Genomic DNA, 20,737 nt, shown 5'->3' on the forward strand with positions numbered 1-20,737 from the left:
TCTAGTATTCTGTTAAATCCTAACTAATCTCTTGACACATGCGTTATATTCTATAAAAGTATGACATATTATTTGATTTGTTTTTTATTTTTATTTTTTTTAATATGAAAAAAAATATATTAATTTACAATATTATTATCATTTAATTAATAATTTCAACTCTTGAGTTTGAATTAACTAAGGGTATTTCTAGTATTTTGAATGTGAATATATATATGGATAGATACATGCTCAAGATTGAATTTGAATTTTAAACGAGTGTAGGAAAATTCTACTCTCTCTGCTCGCAAAAATCAAAATATGGAGCAGTTCAAGGGCCAACCTCGCCTTCCGAAATTCGCCGTCCCTAAACGATACGACATACGCCTCAAACCGGACCTCACCGATTGCAACTTCGGCGGCTCCGTCACCGTCGATCTCGATATCGTAGCCGATACCCGATTCATCGTCCTCAATGCCGCCAAGCTCTCTGTTAACGCCGGCTCCGTGTCTTTCACTCACCAGGACTCTTCCAAGGTGCAAACTGATCCTTGCATTTGCTTTATTTCGGTTTAATTTTTGTTTTGTTTTATCGGTTCGGAATTTGTTTTTGGCTGCCGAGAATTTGTAGAAAAAGAAATGAAAGGATAGTGGAGGAGTTTGCGGTGTAGGAAAAGGAAAGACCAGTTGGAATATCACCTACCTACCTGCATTTCACAGGCGGATTTGCTCTGTTAACTGAATTTGAGTAACTGAATGTTTGAGCAGGTCTTCAAGCCTTCAAAAGTTGAGATATTCGAAGAAGATGGGATTTTGGTTTTGGAGTTTGGGGAGACACTTCCATTTGGGCTGGGAGTTTTGGCTATTTCTTTTGAAGGAATCTTGAATGACAGTATGAAGGGGTTTTATAGAAGGTATTATTTGAATGTGGGATGTTTCATAAACTCTATCTTCTTTTTGTTCTTTTAATCTTATTTTAATTCATTGTTATAGATATGTTTAGACTTTGATTTGTTCTGTGCAGTACATATGAGCATAATGCTGAGAAGAAAAATATGGCAGTTACACAGTTTGAACCGGTTGACGCCAGGCGGTGCTTTCCATGTTGGGATGAACCTGCTTGGAAGGTCACACACACGCACATATTTTCTCTCTCTTTCTCACACTCACGGAATTGGCTTAAGTTTTATTAGTATCTCGTGGCTTTTTTAAAAATCAATTCTGGATCCCTTACATGGTTCTAAATGCACTTTGGGTCCTGGAAAAGAGAAAAAAAGGATTTGTTGTGTATGATTGTAGATTAGTAGAGAAATCAATCTTCCAGTTTTGGTTGAATTGTTTCACTTCTACAGTTTATGCCTTGACCTTATTCATTCTTACTGGCACTTTTGATTGACAGGCTACATTCAAGATTACATTGGCTGATGTTCCGTCTGAATTAGTAACTCTTTCCAACATGCCGGTTGTAGAAGAAAAAGTGGATGGACATCTGAAGACAGTTTCATATCTGGAGTCACCAATTATGTCTACATATTTGGTGGCTATTGTTGTTGGATTGTTTGATTATGTTGAAGATCATACATCTGATGGTAAACTCATATACCATAGCCCTTGTTTCATGTGTATGTTAATACAACCCTTTCTTGATGTTGTCACTTTCATCTCATCACAGGGGTCAAAGTGCGGGTATATTGCCAAGTTGGTAAGGCAAACCAAGGGAAATTTGCATTGAGCGTTGCTGTCAGGACACTTGAATTGTACAAAGAGTATGTTTATACATCACAGAATCACCCAAATAAAAAAAATTAAAAAAATTACTGATCATGGGTTATAGCCTTCATATTCAAGCTGCAAATTACACTTAATGTATGCTGTGGACTATAAGTAGTAGCACTTTTGTGATTATACTGCATTTTTGGCATTCATTATCAAATCAATGATGACATGTTCTACAGATACTTTGCTGTGCCCTACTCTTTGCCCAAATTGGATATGGTTGCAATCCCTGATTTTTCTGCTGAGGCCATGGAGAATTATGGTTTAGTTACGTACCGTGATGCAGCTTTGCTCTTTGATGAGCAGCATTCTGCAGCTTCCAACAAGCAAAATGTAATATGCAAATCCTGAATGTTACTCTAGCTTTCAGAATTTAGATAATAACTTACTATAATATGGAGCTATTGTTTTTGCACCCAAAGATATGTTTAATCACTTCATGCAGTTTTCGTAAAAGGTTGCAGTTGCCGTCGCACATGAATTGGCTCACCAGTGGTTTGGCAATCTTGTAACGATGGAATGGTGGACACATTTGTGGCTGAACGAGGGATTTGCAACATGGGTATCACTTCATTTCATTTTTGTACTTGTTACTTTACCTGTTTGTGGACTTAAAGCAAGTATTTTAATGTCATTAGGTGAGCTATTTAGCAACTGATAACTTGTTCCCAGAGTGGCAAATATGGACTCAGTTTCTTGATGAATGTACTGGGGGTCTTAGGCTGGATGCTCTTGAAGAATCTCACCCCATCGAGGTACATTTATGCGGACTAAGGCTTTCATGGGTTTCATTTGAGTTCTTTTGCCCAAAAAATTTCTTTTTGCGGGCATCAATCCTTGTTAACCTGTATGACAGGCTTTACTCGCGGTTATATTTAGGTCATTATGTACTGGAGAGTGTTAGTATATACTTGGTTTATGTAACCTTTTTGGTAATATTTTTTACCGTCAGGTGGAGATAAATCATGCTGATGAGGTTGATGAAATATTTGATGACATAAGTTATACAAAAGGTGCTTTTCTTATCCTGATGCTACAAAGCTATCTCGGCGCTGAATGCTTTCAGGTTGGTCCTTTGTTATTTTAGAAACCCCCTCTGGCTTGAAGCAACTATCTTATTCTCTGAGAAATTTACATTTATGATAAAGGTGTTTGGTGTAATGTTTCTCATCCTCTTTTCTTGAATTTTTAAATTTGTATTCTCATTCCTTATCAAACTGGATTCTTATTTAAATTACAGAGTTGATTACATGTTATTTTTTCATGCATCTAGAGGTCACTTGCTTCATATATAAGAAAGCACGCATCCTCAAATGCAAAGACAGAAGACTTATGGGCTGCCCTTGAGGATGGATCTGGTGAACCTGTGAACAAGCTAATGAATTCATGGACTCAGCAAAAAGGTTACCCAGTTGTTTCCGTCAAAATCAAAGATCAGAAATTGGAGTTTGATCAGGTTTCCTTGTGTTTGCGTCCTTCAAAATCTTGTTTTAGTATCAAATGCAATTATCAAGAAATAGTGTCTGAGATCTAATGCATATATAAGCTGTTAAATTGTTTGTTTAGGTTTAATTCCATGGTACTTGGAAACGGACAAATATCTGATAAATAAAGTAATAATTGACAGACACAGTTCTTGTCAAGTGGTTCTCAAGGTGATGGACAATGGATTGTGCCGATAACATTATGTTGTGGCTCGTATAATGTACGCAAGAGTTTCCTACTACAAACGAAGTCTAGAACTCTTGACATAAAGGAATTTCTGGGTTGCTCAATAGCAGAGACTGGAAGTAGAGGAAGCAATGAAAACAATGCATTATGCAGCTGGATAAAAGTCAATGTGGATCAGACTGGTTTTTACAGGGTGAAATATGATGAGGAACTTGCGGATAAACTTAGAAATGCTATAGAGAACAAATACTTGTCTGCAACTGACAGATTTGGTAATCATCTTTTTATGCACACATCTCTTTGATAGCTAAGCTGATAGTTTTCATTGCTTACCTTGGCTAGCCAGCAGTTTCATCAAGTTTTTCCTTCTAACAGGAATTTTAGATGATTCATTTGCCCTTTCTATGGCTTGCCAGCAGTCTTTTGCGTCATTGCTTACCTTGTTGGGTGCTTACAGAGAGGAACTTGACTTTACAGTGCTGTCAAATTTGATTACCGTAATGATCACCTCTGCATTTATTTATGTTACTGTATTTATGGCCTTGGCTTGATTATGGTGTTAACTTTTCACAGATAAGCTATAAGCTGGCAAGAATTGCAGCTGATGCTGTACCCGAGCTACTTGATCTCATTAATCAATTCCTTATTGGCCTTCTCCAGTACTCTGCACAGTAAGGTTTTTTCTTCATTTTTTAACTGCTCAAGCATCTATAGAAATCTGTGATTAAGAATTCTGGGAATTGAAACTGCTTATTTAACCTTAAGTGATATAAGTCAGTTGTATATCAAATTTGTTGCTAGTTAAATTTTGAAGCTACCATATAAAATGGGAGGTTATATGGAACATTGCCTTTGTGTAGAAACAAGATCTCGGGTAACATCTTTCTTGATGCTACATATGTTTGACACTCTCAAACTATCCACAAGATTTACTTATTTCTTTTTCTTTATTTTTGTTGAAGTTTATTGTTTATGTTTGAATTTGTTTACAGGAAGCTTGGTTGGGACCCTAAACCCGGCGAGAGTCATTTAGATGCAATGTTGAGAGGTGAAATTTTAGCTGCCCTTGCTGTGTTTGGACATGACCTGACGATAAATGAAGCAAGTAGGCGCTTTCATGCCTTCTTAGATGACAGAAATACAGCACTCCTTCCTGCTGACATAAGAAAGGTTGTTTTGATTTAAACCATTCATTAAGCACCCATATTTGTCCTTTTAAGTTCCCTGCTGATGTTCATCATGAACTATTGCTGCAGGCAGTGTATGTGGCTGTAATGCAAAGAGTAAGCACGTCTAACAGATCAGGCTATGAATCTCTTCTTAGAGTTTACAGAGAGACTGATCTAAGCCAGGAGAAAAATCGCATTTTAAGTAATACTGATTAATTTGTAAAATCATTCCAAACATCTGAGTTTGTTATACTGTGGCAATAATCTCTCTCTCGGTGCCTGCAGGTTCATTAGCATTGTGTCCTGATCCAATCATAACACTGGAAGTTCTCAACTTTTTATTGACTTCTGAGGTATTTCAGATTTTATTTATCTCTTAATTTCAGTTTGATTGTTTTACAAATTAGTAGTAAATTAGAGTATCTCAAAGCTTGGTGATATACCGACTTCAATACCCATCTATATAGGTCCGCACTCAGGACGCTATCATGGGACTTTCTGTTAGTAGTAAAGGACGGGAAACAGCTTGGACGTGGCTGAAGGTAACTCTCAAGCACTAGTTTTTACTGCTTCTTTAAACCCTAATATTTTTCCTTTTCTTTCTTTTATACAAGCGATAGTCTAACTTACTCTAAATTTATCAAATCTACGGGAGGGAAATTCGAACTTGGGTGTGAAGGGGCGGGTTCAGTGTTTTGTTTTTGAGTCTTCTTCTTTTCCCACTTTTGTTGCTATGTTTGATTTTGCCTTTTGGATGCTTCGAAATACAGGATAACTGGGAGCACATCTCGAACACCTGGAGTTCTGGATTTCTAATTACCTGCTTTGTCGCAGCAATTGTTTCTCCGGTTCGTTTAAAAAAAAATCTTATTTTCTATGAGGTTCCTATTTTGTTTAATTTAGGTCCGAAATTACATAAGCAAATGGTTTATAACACCTTCATTTTCCTTCGCAGTTTGCTTCAATTGAGAAGGTGAAGGAAATAGATGAGTTCTTCAAAGCCCGTCCTAACCCTTCAATAACTAGAACCTTGAAGCAGAGCATCGAGAGGGTACACATCAACGCCAAGTGGGTTCAGAGTGTTGATAGTGAGAAAAGTCTTTCTGATGTTGTGAAGGAGTTGGTGCACAGGAAATACTGAGGTTCCATTTTTGGCCTCCTCTGCTTGGTAGCCAATCTCGCCCGTTATGTCAACGGCAAACCAATCACCAGTCCATTGAGAATAATATAACAAAAATCACAGTGAGAAGATCACAAATGTGCAAGCAAATTTCCAAATTTACTACTTTTATAAGCATTAGGATTGAAATAATATTAAGGGTAAATGCCTCACTGAGCTGTTTAACTCGGAGGCATAATGAATACAATTTGCCCACAATGTTAAAAGCATCACACTGCCACCCATTCCTATTTCTACTACCAAGCAGCTAAGATTTACACAGCACAGCGTATATCAAACACTTAAAAAAATTAAAAAACAGAAGATTCTAGAATGGCATGGCAGATGTTCTATGATACATACAGACTGTGGTTCTCATTAAGCAATGAAGCCCAGGTGAAAAACAAATGGGCAACACGATATCAGATCATAAGAAGCCATCATGTTTTGCTTTTAAACTTCCTTTGAGCTTTCAAATCCACCACAATTACAGTAATGTTGTCCTTACTTCCTTTTTGAAGAGCACGGTTCGAAAGCAACTCCGCAGCTGCCTGAGCTGCGGGATCAATTGCTTCGCCTCTTTCCAGCGGAAGTGGAGTAACGCCATTCTTCTTGTGCCAGAGAAGTATTCGTCTCCGAGCAAGGTCACACACTTCTTCATTTGACATAACATCCCATAAACCATCACTGGCTAAAATGAGGCATTCGTCATCTTTTGTTCGAGGAATAAACATCACTTCTGGTTCTGGAATGATCCACGGTTTTAAATATCTATCGCCTGCAACTCAAAGCCAAGGTTGAAATTTAACTTTACGAAGTGTTAGACTACCCAAGTTTGACTAGGATGTATTTTTTCTATGTACCTTGGTTAGAAAATAAGCGTGTCTAAAAAAACACATATCATGTTTGGACCTAACATCACATCTTCATGAATATATGATTTCTGGACAAAGTTTAGTTACTACTTTACTGTATATATATAATAGTATTATGTGAAGTACTACAGAAGTCATCCATGAAAGAAGCATGGAATTGCGAAAGAAAAAAAAAAAATCATGACGAAGCACATACCTATAGACCTCGACATAGCAAGAACACCAAAAACACGATGCCCATTCCATTGTATGACCTTGCCCCCAGCTGCCTCAATCCTTGCATATTCATCTTCCCGATTTGGCTAAAATAACGAATGCAGATCAGTTTGCATAATCAGTCATGAACTATATAAGATACAGTAGTTCAGTTAGAGAACCTTACTTTATGATCCACTGATAATGCCATGGGTTCTTTACCACGACACAGAACTGCTCTTGAATCTCCACAGTTTGCTACTACTATATGAGACGAACAAATAAGGGCAACAACAGCAGTGGAACCAACAGTTTCCGGGGCAACAGGCTCAAGACTAGCCTTCCCTCCAACTTCAGCGTCAACCTTATGAAAACAATTGGTAAATGCTTTTCTCCATTGCTCTTGGCAATTGTCTTTGACACTTTCATGAATAAGGCCTTCCTTAACGGACTCTATCTCTTCAACCAAAGCCAAATGTACACGATCACGACAATAGTTTGCAACCTAAACAAAGTGAAACCCAACCCCACGAAACACAGTTACTGGCAGAAAGACATTATATGCATGATATGCAGTAGGAAAACTATGCACAAGGAATAGATAAGAAATATGAAATGGTACCTGAGAGCCTCCATGACCATCATAGACTCCAAAGAAATGAACAGTCTGATTTAAACACTTGCTCATGCCATCAAGTACCCGGTCGCCAATCAGCATTTGAATTGGAATTTTTAAAAGTTGAGGTACAGTGGCAAGTGCGTCTTCCATCTCTGGTCTTCTTCCAATCATGGACGTAAACCCCCAAAGTGGCACATAGTCTACCTCAAAAACACTGCGGCTTACTGTTTCTTTGACCACTGTTTCCACAGGCAATTGAACAACTTCAGATGGCTTTGGGTCAGACCCATCACGATTTTCTTCCTCTAGGCTCACCGTCATACCAAGGGGGTCGGTTGTGATCTCTGTCTCAACTTTTGAATCACCCAAATCTGAAGCCTTTGCAACATCAACACAGCAAATGCCCTTCTCAACGTCTACAGAAGTCAGTGTCCCTATGTCAGGACTAGCCTCATAAACGAGGAAGTCTTCTAAACATAAGCTACTTGACTCACTAGCCACAGAGAGTGAACAAGAGCTATCAAGAATCTGATCGCCTTCCAATGATAAGGAATCATCTTCCTCACTTTCCCGAGCTATCACATCAGCAGCAGAAACCCAATTGCTTCCGTCTTGAGATATCATATCCAACAAAGGAGCTTCTCCTTCCTCGTCCTCTTTTGGCACTGAAACTTCTACAAAACTAACTTCATTCTCCAAATAACTACAATTACAATCCTCTTCACCAGCTGCAACCGTCTCACTGGAACCCCTGGTGACAGAATCAGATAGCAACCCCGCCGTGTCTGTCATTAGCTTAAGTCTTGTGACATCCATGTGGGTAGCTATGTTTGGGTTATCACAGACTGAGTTACCTACTCTAAATGGCACCGTGACCGCCGGAGACATCTCCTCCATCAAAATCCTTATCTGGGCAGTACAAAAAGTTACCCTTTGACCCCTCAAACATCACACAACCTGTCATTTCTCAATTAATTTTTGACTTTCTTCTCTTATTGGGAATGATTTTGGAATGTGAATGGTGGGTTTTAACAGACCATTGTCCATGCCTAAGGCACCCAAATAAAGGCCAAAAGAGGGTGCAAATTCAGGAGATGTAAATGTATAGATGAGCTAAAAGGTGGTGAAAAGGAAATGGGTAGTCAGATCTGGCCAACAACAATGGATCCACACTTCTATTTGCGGAAATATGAGCCCTAAATAGGCTAAAAAGACATGTTTGAGGCCTTGTCAACTTCTTCTCTGGACTCTTCTCTATCTACCTCCATCAACTACGGCAGAAAGAAAAAACCAGAAAAACCTTTAAATGCACAAATGAAAAACTGTAAAATAGAAAGAAAAAAAAACAAAAAATCAGATTAAATATGAAACCAACCCCTTATCTAACACAAGAAAGAAAGAGAAAAAGGGGTCATGAAAAAGAAACCCAAGAAAGGCAAAGCCAAGAATCACAGGAAAACCCTATGAAAGAAAGCACCTTTTTTTTTTGAAACTATTACTTGACTTCCCTGGATCTGAGGCAAGCTATCTCGGCCTCTTGTAATTGAACTCTCTCTCTTTCAAATAATTATGACAATTATTAAGCAAGAAAAGGGAGAAGGTAAAAGAAGAAAGGAAAAGAAGAATCACTACCTAATTTGTCAACTGTATAGTCTTTTCTTCCCTCCCTTTCACTCGTCTCTCTCTCTCTCTCTCTCTCTCTCTATCATTTTCTACGTCCAGAGACTTTATTTTAACAGCTGAAATCCATGGGAAGGATAAAAAAAAATCAAGAAACAAGATATGGGGATGCTTACCATTTAAAAAATAAGCTCAAATATGACTTCTTTTTTATACACGTACCTGGAGCTGAGACTTGCGAGCGCAAGAAAGGGAGTGGAGAGAAGAAATACCCAAAATAAAGTAAAAACAATAAGAAAATAGAGAAAACAAATTAGGACAAGAGAGACTGAGAGTGTATTTGAAGAGTGAGAAAAAGGTGACACATGTCAAATCTAGAAGAGCATATTGAAGCATCTCCACCCATCCCATGATCTTTTCCCTTTTCATTCTCTAATTCAAAATTATTATCAAAATACTTAAAAGGGATTTTTTTTTAATACATATTTGTTAATATTAGAAAGGGACTTTTCTCATATACCTTACAAGGTTTTTCTTTTTCTTTTTTTCTTTTTGCATAGGGAGAATACTTACTAGTCACAACTGCATTTTGTGAGGTTTTATATGGCTCGGTAGAAAGTACATGTAAGTTTGTAACCTTAGAAACCAAAAGCACAACAACAACAACAAAAAAACACTCACACACACACAGATTGAGAATTTGGTTGGCTAAATATGAAAACCAACCTACCCTTGCATTTCAGTCTTAAATTCAACAAATAATTATGCTTATAGGCTGGTAAATTCGTTTTCTCGTTTTTACTTTTCTGAAAATATTTTTCAAAAGCGTTACTAAATAAGCCCTTAAAAATAAAAAAATAAAAATAAATAAAAGGAGTCATTGTTTTATGAACTAAGCACCTACTATGTCATGTTGCATAGTAAAACTAAGTAGAAGCATTATGCATCAAGCGGAGAGAGCAATATGAATTGCTGTATAGGTTAGACAGACATAGTAGGTAGGTAGTGATATGATTTCAACATCCAACTTCCACAAACTGTGCCATACCAACTTTTAAACCTAAATTCGTATAATTTGTATATAAAATATCCGCAGAATACAATTTTCGTAATATACTTGTGGAAACATGGCATTTAGTTGTATAATTATTCATTAAGCTCTGCAAAATGTCTCAGCTTTGCCCTACATTTAGCTTGATTACTAAATCAATTAGTTGACTTTTGCAATCATTAACTAAATCAATTATGGAAGAAAAGAAATTAGCAGTTTCCTTTCCAAAAACAATGACAAGTCAAAACGACACTGCCTTTTGAAATTTAGACAAACCAAACGCCTTCTCCCAAATGGCTCAACCGTCCTTTTGTACATACAAATCCACTCGAAAATTTCGTTACTAATACTCATTTGGCCTGAATAGGAAGATTTTCCACAAATCTAGATTTGAAAACAGATAATAATAAATAAATAAAAGTGAAATAAAATACTGTCAAGTGTCCACTATTTATCTTCTTTTTTTTCCTTTTTTTAAAATTTATTTATGAAAACAATGCTGAAACAAACAGAAAGAAAGTGAAGATGTCTCGGAGACTCGGACTACCTGGCCGACCGACTAGTGTCATAAAACGACGTCACCAAGTGACGCGAATTATTTGGGAAATAAGCTGGTGTAATCAGGTTTCAGAAATAGTGTGCTAAAATGATCAAGCTACAAATTGTGTTCTAATATAATCACTTGGGGACGTGAAATGACCAAACTACCCTTCATATAAAAACATATCTATTGGGGAGTTATTGGCCATTGATTGCTAACCGAAAACTTCTGACCTCGCTCTCTGCGTTCTCTCTTGCTCTCTTAGCGTTTTATCTCTCCACCGTCCGCTCCATGACCACCACCACTGCTTTCTCCCACTCTCGCGAAATCCATCCCTGTGTCACTTTCTCAACAAAAAAACTCAATCTTTATCCCCTATCTAGGGTTATTTGGTCTTACAAGTCCAACCCATAAAAATAAAAGCTTAGCCAAAGCCTTGAATACATGTCCTTTATGTTTTAATCCTTTATATTTTCTTTCCTGAGAAGAAATAATGGACACAATGGACGAAATCAGAGTCGATTTGCTGCCTTCTGATAGCATTTACTTCATTGTGGGAATCATTAACAAGAAGCTCGATGTGAATCAGTTCCAAATGTCCATTCTTGCCACAGTGGGCTATCGGATTCTTGTCTCGGATAGTTGAAACGGGCATCCGGTATTTATTTATAACCTTTCTGTTCTGATTACATTTGGACCTTTGCGTTTCTATTTTTATTGAAATCATTTTGTGAGCTTTTCAATATGTGTGTTTCTTTTGGGATTCTTTCAATTGTCTGTTTCTGGGTTGTTGTTCTATTGGTCCTGTTCTCACGTAGATGAGCAATTGCATATGGATTTATAGTGCTGGAGCTAAATAAGATATATTAAAGTATATTTTAAATCTTGGAGTGGTCTTCTTTATTAAAAAAGGATCAGTTTTCTTTGTAAAGATTCCCCTTTGTTTATGTGTATGTATGTGCATACATACAGCTCTTGATATTTATCAGAGGTTTATTTCAATTCCTGGATAATAAGGTACCTGTTTCGATAGCTGAAATTGCACTCAAAAATCTTGGAGGAAGATTAACTGCTATAAATTAGGTAAACATGTAACAAGAAATGAAATCCTTGAACCTAGCTAGTAGAATTCTTTTGTGAGTTAGCTTTGATATTTTAAGCAAGAAATTGATGTGGGTTAGTTCAGCAACAAACTATATGGGTTTGGATTGGATCATATCTAACTTTGTCTTCTGCTTATTTTATAGTTAATGATCATTTCTGGAGTGTCCATTTCCTTCAAAAATGGGGTACTAGAAAGCTGGAGGGCTTTAGCATTCATAGGTGATTTGCTTAGACAGACTCTGCTTTTGAATACTTATCTAATATAGTAGTAGAGTGCTCATTTGTGTGGTGATTGCAGGACTAGTTCCTGTGCAGTGACCATTGGTTGATGGAATCTTGAGAATTTTGACAGCACAGTGCATCACATTGGTTGATGGAATCTTGAGAGAGGTTTCCAAACCACAACAATATTGTACTGCTACTGTTTACCCCACAAAATCATTGTCCCTACTTCCTTTTCATTTGTTGCAATGACTGTTTGGCATTGATTGGTTTATTTATTTTGCTTTTGTTTTTGCCTTTGGTACTGTATTCATGTCCTTGCTTGCTGGTTCCCTTTTTGGGGTTTTCAAAGGTGTAGCTTTGGTGGTTTTCAATGCCACTGCTAGTGCATCTTCTTCTTATTTCTTGTCAAAGTTGATAGGGAGGCACATTGTCTTCTCTATTAGGCCTAACAAGCTGCAGTTTTTCCAAAACCAGGTAAATTCAAATTCTCCATATCTCTCATTGATAGGCTCTCTCTGTCTCACACAAACGAGCTACTTAAGTAGCTATCAAATGGTCAACAGCGAACGTTAAATACTGCACCATCATCACCCTCTTCACCAACCCACTTTGCTCGCTGCATTTTTTGTACAAGAGCTCCACGCTTCTTTGATCGATTTGCTTCGAGTTAGCTCAAAAAACTTAAACTGCAATGCTTCTAATTCTGCTTTGAAAGATTGGAATGAAATGAGCAAGTTTCTTGGCGGTTGGCCCCCAATTCTGGAACTAATTATCTGGGATTAGTTCACTGCTCAAAAAATTCATGTTTTCCTCATTGCCCTTTCTTGTTAATTTGTTTGTGCAGCTGGTTGGCTTCTAATCCACTAGTTAATTGATCATTGAAATGGCACAAGAAGTTGTAAATGCAGATGAGGTAATCTCCTTGTGCATTTATAATTGCACTAACCTTTCTTTTGATGTTTCTGTTTTTAGTTTTCTTCTTGCAAATATTGAACATGATAACTGTCTGCTAATTAGTAATTACCATATGGGTGTTTATGTAATCTTTTAGGTTGTTCTTGGAGAAGAAATAGACCATGTGAGGTTGATCACCTTGAACAGGCCTCGTCATTTGAATGTCATCTCATCAAAAGTCGTATGCTCACAAAGTCAACTAGTTTTGTTTAAGTTCTTAATTCACTTTTTTTTTTTGGTTCTTAATTCACTTTTTTTTCACTGCAATCAGGTTTCTTTGCTAGCAGAATACTTGGAAAAGTGGGAAAAAGATGATAAAGCTGAGCTTGTAATTATCAAGGTTACTTCCAATTTTTCCTGAAATCTTGAACTAGCATTGGTGGTCGTGGTTTAATAGATCAATGCACAACTTTGGTGAAGTCTTCAATTCCATATAGAGCCATTTAGATATTAGCCACTTGATATGCTTTGGTGTTCTTGTATAGGGATCGGGTCGAGCTTTTTCAGCCGGTGGGGACTTGAAGATGTTCTATGATGGTAGGAACTCAAGTAAATGCTTTCTCTTGTGAAAATATTTAAGTTCCTAATATATACAGAAAGTGAAGTTGCTCATGAACCTTCTTTGGCAGAGGATTCCTGCCTTGAAGTGGCTTACAAAATGTATTGGTTTGGCTATCACATTCATACTTATAAGAAAACCTAGGTAATGCTTGAAATAAAGTAATCCTATTGCCTGTGTTTTCCATTCGAAAATGAGTTCCCTATAGACTGTATGATTCCAAGTTTATGCCACTATTTAAGGGTATCACTGAAGAATTCATGTTATCAATAAGTGGCTCTGGTCCATGGAGTTTCAATGGGTGGAGGCGCATCTTTAATGGTCCCAATGAAGTTCTCGGTAGTCACAGAAAAAACTGTGAGTATGAATATGATCCTAGTGGGATGTTTATAGAAACATGTCTATCTTTAGTGTTTTCTGGCTTGATATCTATCTCTGCATAATGACATCAAAATTTTCTGTGGTGTATTTCATGATAGGTATTTGCAACTCCGGAAGCTAGTATTGGCTTTCATACTGATTGTGGTTTCTCATATGTATCCCATCTTCCTGGGCAACTCGGTAAGCATGCAAATATAGAGGAAAATAGTTTTTCCTGGATTTTACTGAAATTGATTGGTATTGTGGGGGGAACGCAGGGGAGTTCTTTGCCTTAACAGGAGCAAGACTGAATGGTAAGGAATTGGTTGCAGCTGGATTGGCAACCCATTTTGTCCCTCTTGAGGTGATTTTCTCATTCCTTCCCTATAATTTTCTTCCTCTGAAACCAAGTCTCAAAGTATTAGCTCACAAGATTTTCCCCTCTAAATGATCTGCAAAGCTAAGAGACTGCATTATACACATCCATTATTATTAGATTCTTTGATATAATTCTTCTTCATAGTTACTATGTCAAACTAAAATTTGCTATTGAACTGTTTTTGTTCATCATAAATTATCTGATCTAGAGAAGCGTTTGATAAGCTTAAACTCTGGAGATGAGAATGCAGTCAAAGCTGCGATTGAAGAATTTGCAGTGGAAGTCCAGCCTGATGAAGAAAGTGTTTTAAACAAGTAATAAATCTTAGTTGCTGGTGTTTAATTGTTAATTCCACTTCAATCCTTAACATTAACATGCAAAGCTCCATATCTCGATCTCAATAACCTTTCCTTACCTTTCAGGCAGTCAATAATTGATGAGTGCTTCTCCAAAGATACATCACAAGGATAAGGAAAGGTCTGATACTAGCTGGTTATGTCACTGTCAGGTATGTGTCTTTCACTTCTATGAAATAATTGGGTTAAATTATGAAGTTCAATTTTGGTCTCAGAACATCACAAGGAATTATCATAACTATACTCAAATCTTGAAGGATTCTATGCTAAAATGACCCAAAATAAAAATCACTATCCAAAAATAGATATGATTGTTATTTTTTGAATAGAGGAAGATCAATAAACCTTCATCTTAGTCATCTCAATCCGCACTGTTTACTCATGCAGAAAAAGATAAAATTCTCTTTAGCAAAATTGTTAGTTTTCTAATTTCGGAAGAGAAAGTATCAATTTTGGAGAATGGTTTTTATTTTGGTTAATTTCACGAAGTGGTTGGAGCTCAAACCACCTGCCACCAACATGTTAAGGTGCTGAAATAGAGTTAGGCCTAATCTATGAAGGAAAATTATATTGGTGATTTATCTGAGTTCTCTGGTGTTACTGGTTATGCCTATGTATCTCTGACTCTGTTTTTTTCCTCAGGTCGGATTAGCTCTTGGAGAGTTGCGAAAGGAAAATAATTTCCTAAGAAGCCTTTGGCCAGTAACTAATCCACCTTCAAGTCAAGAACATCTTTTACATCCTTAACTTTTACAAAAGCCTCTTCGCCGTCCATTCCTTGCTTGAGGGTATTTTGACGTTGCAAGAGTGTAAAACGTGATTCCAATAAGGACGTCGTGTCCTTTTTGTAATATGTTGTAGATTATGAATATATAGTGGGAATGTGGAGTTTTTGTATTTCCATTATATTGCTTCCGTATTGCATTTGTATTGTCATCATATTGTCATTGTAGTGTTGTAGTATTGCCTGGTTATTGCACTTATATTTGTTTCTTGTCACTAGTTTTTTCAAGTATGTCTTGTGAAGGAACTTATAAGGATATTTTGTAAAAGAAAACGCTTGATTGTGTAAGTTTATTTTGTAAAGGAAAATGCTGGATCATTATTCATTATCATATAAATAAGGTACAAGCAAGCACCGTATATGTATCTCTTCAATATGATTGATTCGTGTTCAGCTATTGGTGTAAGAATGTGATTCCATTATTGCTTATTTATTTATTATTTATTATTGTAAGAATGTGATTCCATTAATGACGTCACATCCTTTTAAGAAACCAAACTCATAGTTGCTTCCCCTGCAAGAAATTATATTAATTAAGAAAACCAACCAAAAAGCAATGGCACATAAATTATGAAGTGGTAGCAGACATGCAATACAAAAACAATACGGTAGCAATAAACGAGCAATACAGTGACAATAGATGAGCAATAAAAAGGCAATAAAAATACAATAAACAAGTTGGGGGCTTTTCTTTTTCTTGTGCAATTTGAAAAGAGAAGGGAAAAGAAACAGAAATTGTCAAGATAAAACTGCATAAAGTGATTATATCAGACATTTCCCCTTACAGAATTCTATACTGATAATGATAGCCACCCCAAGCTAAGGACGGCTCGGCATAAATTAATACAACTTCAGTCAGACTATGGCATTATACATATCCCTTGAAATACAATATACAAATTGCTGGCTCAACGAAGAGTAACAAAATGTTGATTCCAAATCCAGCATTTCAGTACAAATTGATGACTATAATGTCTGCGTCCATCTTGAAGATGAAATTCTTTCCACCAAATTGGAGGCCTGACATAATGCTCTTTGATAGTCACCCACCCTTCTTTAAAAAAAGTTCGTCTTTCCTCTGCAGGAAAAAAAGAAAAACCAAGATCAAGATCAAGATCAATTGTCCTCCAAAAATATAGCTTAATTCTGCAGAAGATACTAGAGATGATTTGAGGCCATTAATACTCGAGGGCTGTCCTTCAAGCTTAAGTAATTCATCATGCATCTGATCCATAATGAAGCTAAGGGAACTCCTGATCTGAAAAACAAAAATAGTTTCAATAGACAACTTAAAATAGAAAGTAGAATATAGACATGCTGCCATAAATATTTACACCAGACAGAGAAGAAACTAAACAATACAAATTTAATCCTTTGGTAATTACTCTTGAAGTGTTCTAGGTTTCTTCTTTCCTTGGTCCATGAAAATATTGGCGAACTCAGAATAATATAGAAGATTGTTAACCTATTTGTTACAACATTTTACCAATCACAAGTTAACTTCTAAAATATCTTAGTCTAACCCATTATTTCACATTAAATGGGTTGCAACAGGTGTAATAAACCACAAATAGATAAATAAATTGGAAAAAAGTATAGCATGTTTTCAGAAAATAAACAATTTAAGTGGAGACATTGTAACTGCAGGCATTTTAGTCATGAGCTATGTCAGGCAGTGGCACTTTTTCAAGCCATCAGACAAATTGTAAAGCATGAGAATTATCAATCAAGCCTAATAATACTGAAGGAAAACCATTACCGATCAATACAAGGTTTATGAGAATCACAAAGTAACAATATAAGGACAGAAAGGAAACAGTGCATAAGGGATTTAAAAGAAAAAAAGTGGTAGTGAAGGACAACTTTTGTGACTACAAATAGATGCATGTGTCTAAATATTTTTCCAATGATCGTGACTTACAATTTCAGCCAGCAATACCATCAAGGATTACATTTGCAATAAGAAGGCTCAACATAGAAATAAAAAATACAAAAAGACAAAACCTAGAACAGAAAATTATTGACCCAGATCAGATACAAACCTTGGCCTGCCCGAGATGCTAGTTGGTATATCTGGAGTAAAAATTTTAAAAACGCCTTCAAACATGGCAGGGCTAAAAGCACTACCAGTCTCAAGAACACTTGCATGTCAAATTCAGATACGAACTCTGCAAATCCGCCCAATGTTGGATAGCCAACCTAATAAATCAAATTCAAATGAACATATTAGTTAAGTGATTAGCCAGAAAAAGAACAAGCATTAGGCAAGGCAGCTTCCTATTTTCTGAGATCAGCAGTCTATATAAATTTTGTTATTTGCAAATAGCAATTCTACTAAAACCAGGTAAATGCAAAGTAATCGAATAAACAAAAGAAACCTTAGGCACTTTGCGAGTTCTCAATTCCTGCAGAAGCTGAACAAAAGGAGAACATATGACAATCCTAGATGGCAAATAGCAAATTGAGGCACTTCGTCATCCATAGAGCAAAATCAATCAGACCAATAGAAGTTTCATCCAAGCATGAAGTAATTCACAGTTAAAATACAGAAATTTTCAATCTCTCTAATTACTAAACTTCACAAAATCAGTCACAGGTTAGTGAAATTATCCTTCTCAAATGAAAACCATACAAAAAGACAAACTAGTCAATAACAAATACAAAACCCACCTTAGAATCACTCGTTTGGCGCACAGAACCGAATTGGAAATCCCAGAAACACCTAAAGAAAAGCATGAATCACTTGCTTGGATGCGCGACAAAAGCATTTTCAGTGTCTCGTAAGTCATGAAGACAATGCCTACACTGGGGACAACCTTGTAATATTCTGGCGAATCCTCTATACAAGCCCCGTAAGCCTTCAGTCCGGATTATGTGCTTAAAAATCCCAACTAAGCCTATATTATAGATGCGAACTCGACCACCAGCCCCCTCCAATTGCATCCTTCGCCTCACAAGATCCAGAGGGAATGTTGCTGAAATAACAAATAGACCAAAAGATAATCACACAGAAAAACAATAAATCTGAAATTCTTATTGCTAGATCCTAAACAAAATCAATTGGAAGTCCTAACATAGTTTGCCATCTACCTGTGTCTGAAAACTATACAAGATTTAAAGGCATCATACAAGGAGTATTGTTCATAAACTACATCAGTATATAAGTTTTTGTTAATTTGTAAAGTATTTTTCCTTGTGAAAATAAATCCTCTACTATGCATCATGTCACAATTTTCTGTTATAGCGATCCATCTTTTGATGGTCCAAACTAGCACCAAATGTCACAGATCACTTACCTGTTGATGAGGCAATGCCTGAAAGATGCCGCATGCAAGACTGACCATGACAATCGAATCATTGGGCCTGATATCAGAAGAATTGAAAACTACAATATTACAACTCAAACGAATAGGGGACAATAAACATCACTTTAAAAAATTCAGCCCCAAATCAACCAATTATGCAGTATTCACCTTTCGATCAAAAAGACCTCAAAGCCTCATAAACTGAGAAGCTTATTGCTATACTGGGCCCAACATCCTGTGCCATAGGAATAAACCAAATGGAAATTAGTGTTAACAAAATAAAGCATCGAAGAATGTGCAGGTTCATAATAAAGCATACCAACAGTGTCGCTCCAAGTCCTTTATACAATCCCAAAAAACCTTCTTCTCTGCAAATTGTATGAAATGCATGCCCAATACCTCTGTAGCATAGTGCATTTCTCTACAAAATTCGAATACACTGATAAAAATCAAACTGAAAAAATACAATGGATGGACAGTTATAAATCATACCTAAGACCAAATTTAATGAACAAGAACTGCAATATCTGAGAAGTATGTGAAAAAGTCGGAACCGAAACCAAGAATTAGGGTTTTTTGAGGTCCTGAAGGAGCAGAGGAGAAGAGAAAGAAGTCGATTGAAGACATGAAAAGAGAGGGAAATGAGAGATTGTTGAAGGGAGAGAGCATTTAACGAAGAAACCCTCTCTTTCACCTTCAAGAACCCCCTCAACAAACCCTAACATTGACTGCAGAGAGAGAATGAGAGAGTCTGCTTAGGTTTTCGCTACAGAGGGAGAAAGAGAGTGGTGGTGGTCGATGGAGAGAAATCACTGCGAGAGGAAGAGAGAACCGTGAGATAGAGAAGTCAGAAGTGTTAAGGTTGATACATCCGCTTTTATATGGAGGGCGTTTGGTCATTTCACGTCCCCAAGTGATTATATTAGAACACAATTTGTAGCCTGATCATTTCAAAGACACTATTTCAAACCTGATTACACCAAACTTATTTCCCTTACTCAAATCTAAAATGAAACGCCCACTTCACTTTTCTTATTGGGTCTCTCGTCTTTTATCGTCTTCTAGGTTTGGTTTGTAGGTCTCTCTTAGTCTGACCTAAAATTTAGGGCCTGACCCAAAAAAATTCAGGGCCCTCTCTCTTTCTGTCTCATTTGGGTCAGAGAAGTATTGAGCTCAAACTTCCCTTGAGCTGGGTAACAAAAAACAAAAGCTAGGAAATAAAAATAAAAGAATAGAGAGATCTTGCTTGCTTTCATATTTGATTGAGAATGATATTTAAAAAGTCAAACCCAAAACTTTCACTTAAAAAAAGAAAATTCCAAATCTCCCGTACGTCCTAGGTGACATATTAAGAAAGGGCATTTTTTTTCTCCTAAATTGCCCTAACGAACCTCATTCTTTAACTGTAAATCCTCACTGAAATCGTTATTTTATTTTAGTGGTAGTCTACCGAATTTGTTTCTGTTTTTCAGTGGATGTCCACTGAATATGTTTCATTTTTCAATGGTAGTCAATCAAATTTGTTTTAGTTTTTTAGTGGCAGTCCATCGAATTTGTTTCCGCTTTTGTGGTAATTCTGAATTCGTTTTTTGTTTCAGTGAATTCATTTATTGTTTTAGTAATCATTTACCGAATTTGTTACTCAGTTGGTACTTAATATTATTTTTTAGATATGAAGAGGACTCACAAAGGTACTACTGGAGTTTCATCATCTCGACCTGATAGACAGAGTCCCACAGTCTCAACGAGGAGACATAAAGCAGCGAGTTTAGCCCCTTAAGAGGACCAATCCCAGCATGGTCCCCCAGATCACTTTGAGGATACTATAGAGGTTGAAGATGTAGCTGAAGGTGTAGCTGTTACTCATGATAGTAATGTTGAGGTAGATGTCGAGTCTACTGAGCCATCTCGAATAGGTCTCATTAATCCATCTTTACTTACGAGTTTTAAACTCACATAACAGCTGAATAACCAGATAAGTCATTTTACTGTAACAATAGAAAGCAGAATATAAGTCTGGTTCATGGTAATTAACCTAAATTTTATTTTATTTTAT

General features: G+C 36.7%; 2 protein-coding genes, 2 long non-coding RNA genes and 1 pseudogene across 9 annotated transcripts; 2 read left to right on the plus strand and 3 right to left on the minus strand.

Moving 5' to 3' along the window:
- Nucleotides 1-231: 231 nt before the first annotated feature.
- Nucleotides 232-6,009, plus strand: LOC103320590 (aminopeptidase M1-like). Of its 2 annotated transcripts, XM_089045710.1 has the most exons (19): nt 232-516; nt 748-893; nt 1,004-1,106; nt 1,379-1,568; nt 1,652-1,745; nt 1,935-2,088; nt 2,213-2,317; nt 2,394-2,510; nt 2,708-2,821; nt 3,029-3,211; nt 3,383-3,698; nt 3,802-3,923; nt 4,000-4,097; nt 4,419-4,596; nt 4,683-4,797; nt 4,881-4,948; nt 5,063-5,137; nt 5,366-5,443; nt 5,551-6,009. In XM_089045710.1, exons 1-19 carry the CDS (start codon nt 301-303, stop codon nt 5,734-5,736), a joined length of 2,658 nt encoding a protein of 885 aa, XP_088901836.1. In that variant the 5' UTR covers nt 232-300; the 3' UTR covers nt 5,737-6,009. The 2 variants fall into 2 exon arrangements, with proteins under 2 accessions (XP_088901836.1, XP_088901837.1); XM_089045711.1 differs by lacking the exons at nt 232-516; nt 1,004-1,106 and having other exon boundaries at nt 753-893.
- On the minus strand, nt 5,866-9,424 carry LOC103320592 (protein phosphatase 2C 50-like). 4 transcript variants are annotated; one of them, XM_008222296.2, is made up of 5 exons: nt 9,286-9,424; nt 7,447-8,714; nt 7,012-7,329; nt 6,826-6,931; nt 5,866-6,532 (listed from the first exon to the last, which is right to left on the minus strand). In XM_008222296.2, exons 2-5 carry the CDS (start codon nt 8,338-8,340, stop codon nt 6,195-6,197), a joined length of 1,656 nt encoding a protein of 551 aa, XP_008220518.2. In that variant the 5' UTR covers nt 8,341-8,714; nt 9,286-9,424; the 3' UTR covers nt 5,866-6,194. The 4 variants fall into 4 exon arrangements, with proteins under 4 accessions (XP_008220518.2, XP_088901838.1, XP_008220521.2 ...); XM_089045712.1 differs by having other exon boundaries at nt 7,447-9,182; nt 9,286-9,373; XM_008222299.3 differs by having other exon boundaries at nt 9,240-9,348.
- A 3,260-nt stretch (nt 9,425-12,684) lies between these two features.
- On the plus strand, nt 12,685-14,739 carry LOC103322388 (3-hydroxyisobutyryl-CoA hydrolase-like protein 5; annotated as a pseudogene). The gene is made up of 11 exons (XR_016124323.1): nt 12,685-12,897; nt 13,036-13,119; nt 13,210-13,278; nt 13,424-13,487; nt 13,568-13,641; nt 13,740; nt 13,772-13,854; nt 13,977-14,058; nt 14,136-14,221; nt 14,429-14,550; nt 14,659-14,739. The product of XR_016124323.1 is annotated as a 3-hydroxyisobutyryl-CoA hydrolase-like protein 5 (transcript).
- Nucleotides 14,740-16,096: 1,357 nt separating this feature from the next.
- On the minus strand, nt 16,097-18,763 carry LOC103320618 (uncharacterized). The gene is made up of 4 exons (XR_016124278.1): nt 18,673-18,763; nt 18,047-18,351; nt 17,419-17,575; nt 16,097-16,634 (listed from the first exon to the last, which is right to left on the minus strand). It is a non-coding gene; the product is annotated as an uncharacterized LOC103320618 (long non-coding RNA).
- Nucleotides 18,764-18,856: 93 nt separating this feature from the next.
- LOC148919665 (uncharacterized) lies at nt 18,857-19,522 on the minus strand. The gene is made up of 3 exons (XR_016124481.1): nt 19,174-19,522; nt 19,001-19,102; nt 18,857-18,916 (listed from the first exon to the last, which is right to left on the minus strand). It is a non-coding gene; the product is annotated as an uncharacterized LOC148919665 (long non-coding RNA).
- Nucleotides 19,523-20,737: the final 1,215 nt, after the last annotated feature.

This window comes from Prunus mume, linkage group LG2, assembly GCF_029339155.1.
Source record: "Prunus mume cultivar Tortuosa linkage group LG2, ASM2933915v1, whole genome shotgun sequence".
Lineage (NCBI taxonomy): Eukaryota > Viridiplantae > Streptophyta > Magnoliopsida > Rosales > Rosaceae > Prunus > Prunus mume.

Excerpts from the sequence above, each read along its gene's own strand:
- LOC103320590 (XM_089045710.1), top strand. The coding sequence starts at position 301 with ATGGAGCAGTTCAAGGGCCAACCTCGCCTTCCGAAATTCGCCGTCCCT. Across the intron at positions 1,107-1,378 it reads GGGATGAACCTGCTTGGAAG|GCTACATTCAAGATTACATT; the intron begins GTCACACACACG and ends TTTGATTGACAG. Across the intron at positions 5,444-5,550 it reads TCGCAGCAATTGTTTCTCCG|TTTGCTTCAATTGAGAAGGT; the intron begins GTTCGTTTAAAA and ends TTTCCTTCGCAG.
- LOC103320592 (XM_008222296.2), bottom strand. The coding sequence starts at position 8,340 with ATGGAGGAGATGTCTCCGGCGGTCACGGTGCCATTTAGAGTAGGTAAC. Across the intron at positions 7,330-7,446 it reads ATGGTCATGGAGGCTCTCAG|GTTGCAAACTATTGTCGTGA; the intron begins GTACCATTTCAT and ends CACTTTGTTTAG. Across the intron at positions 6,932-7,011 it reads CATTATCAGTGGATCATAAA|CCAAATCGGGAAGATGAATA; the intron begins GTAAGGTTCTCT and ends TCGTTATTTTAG.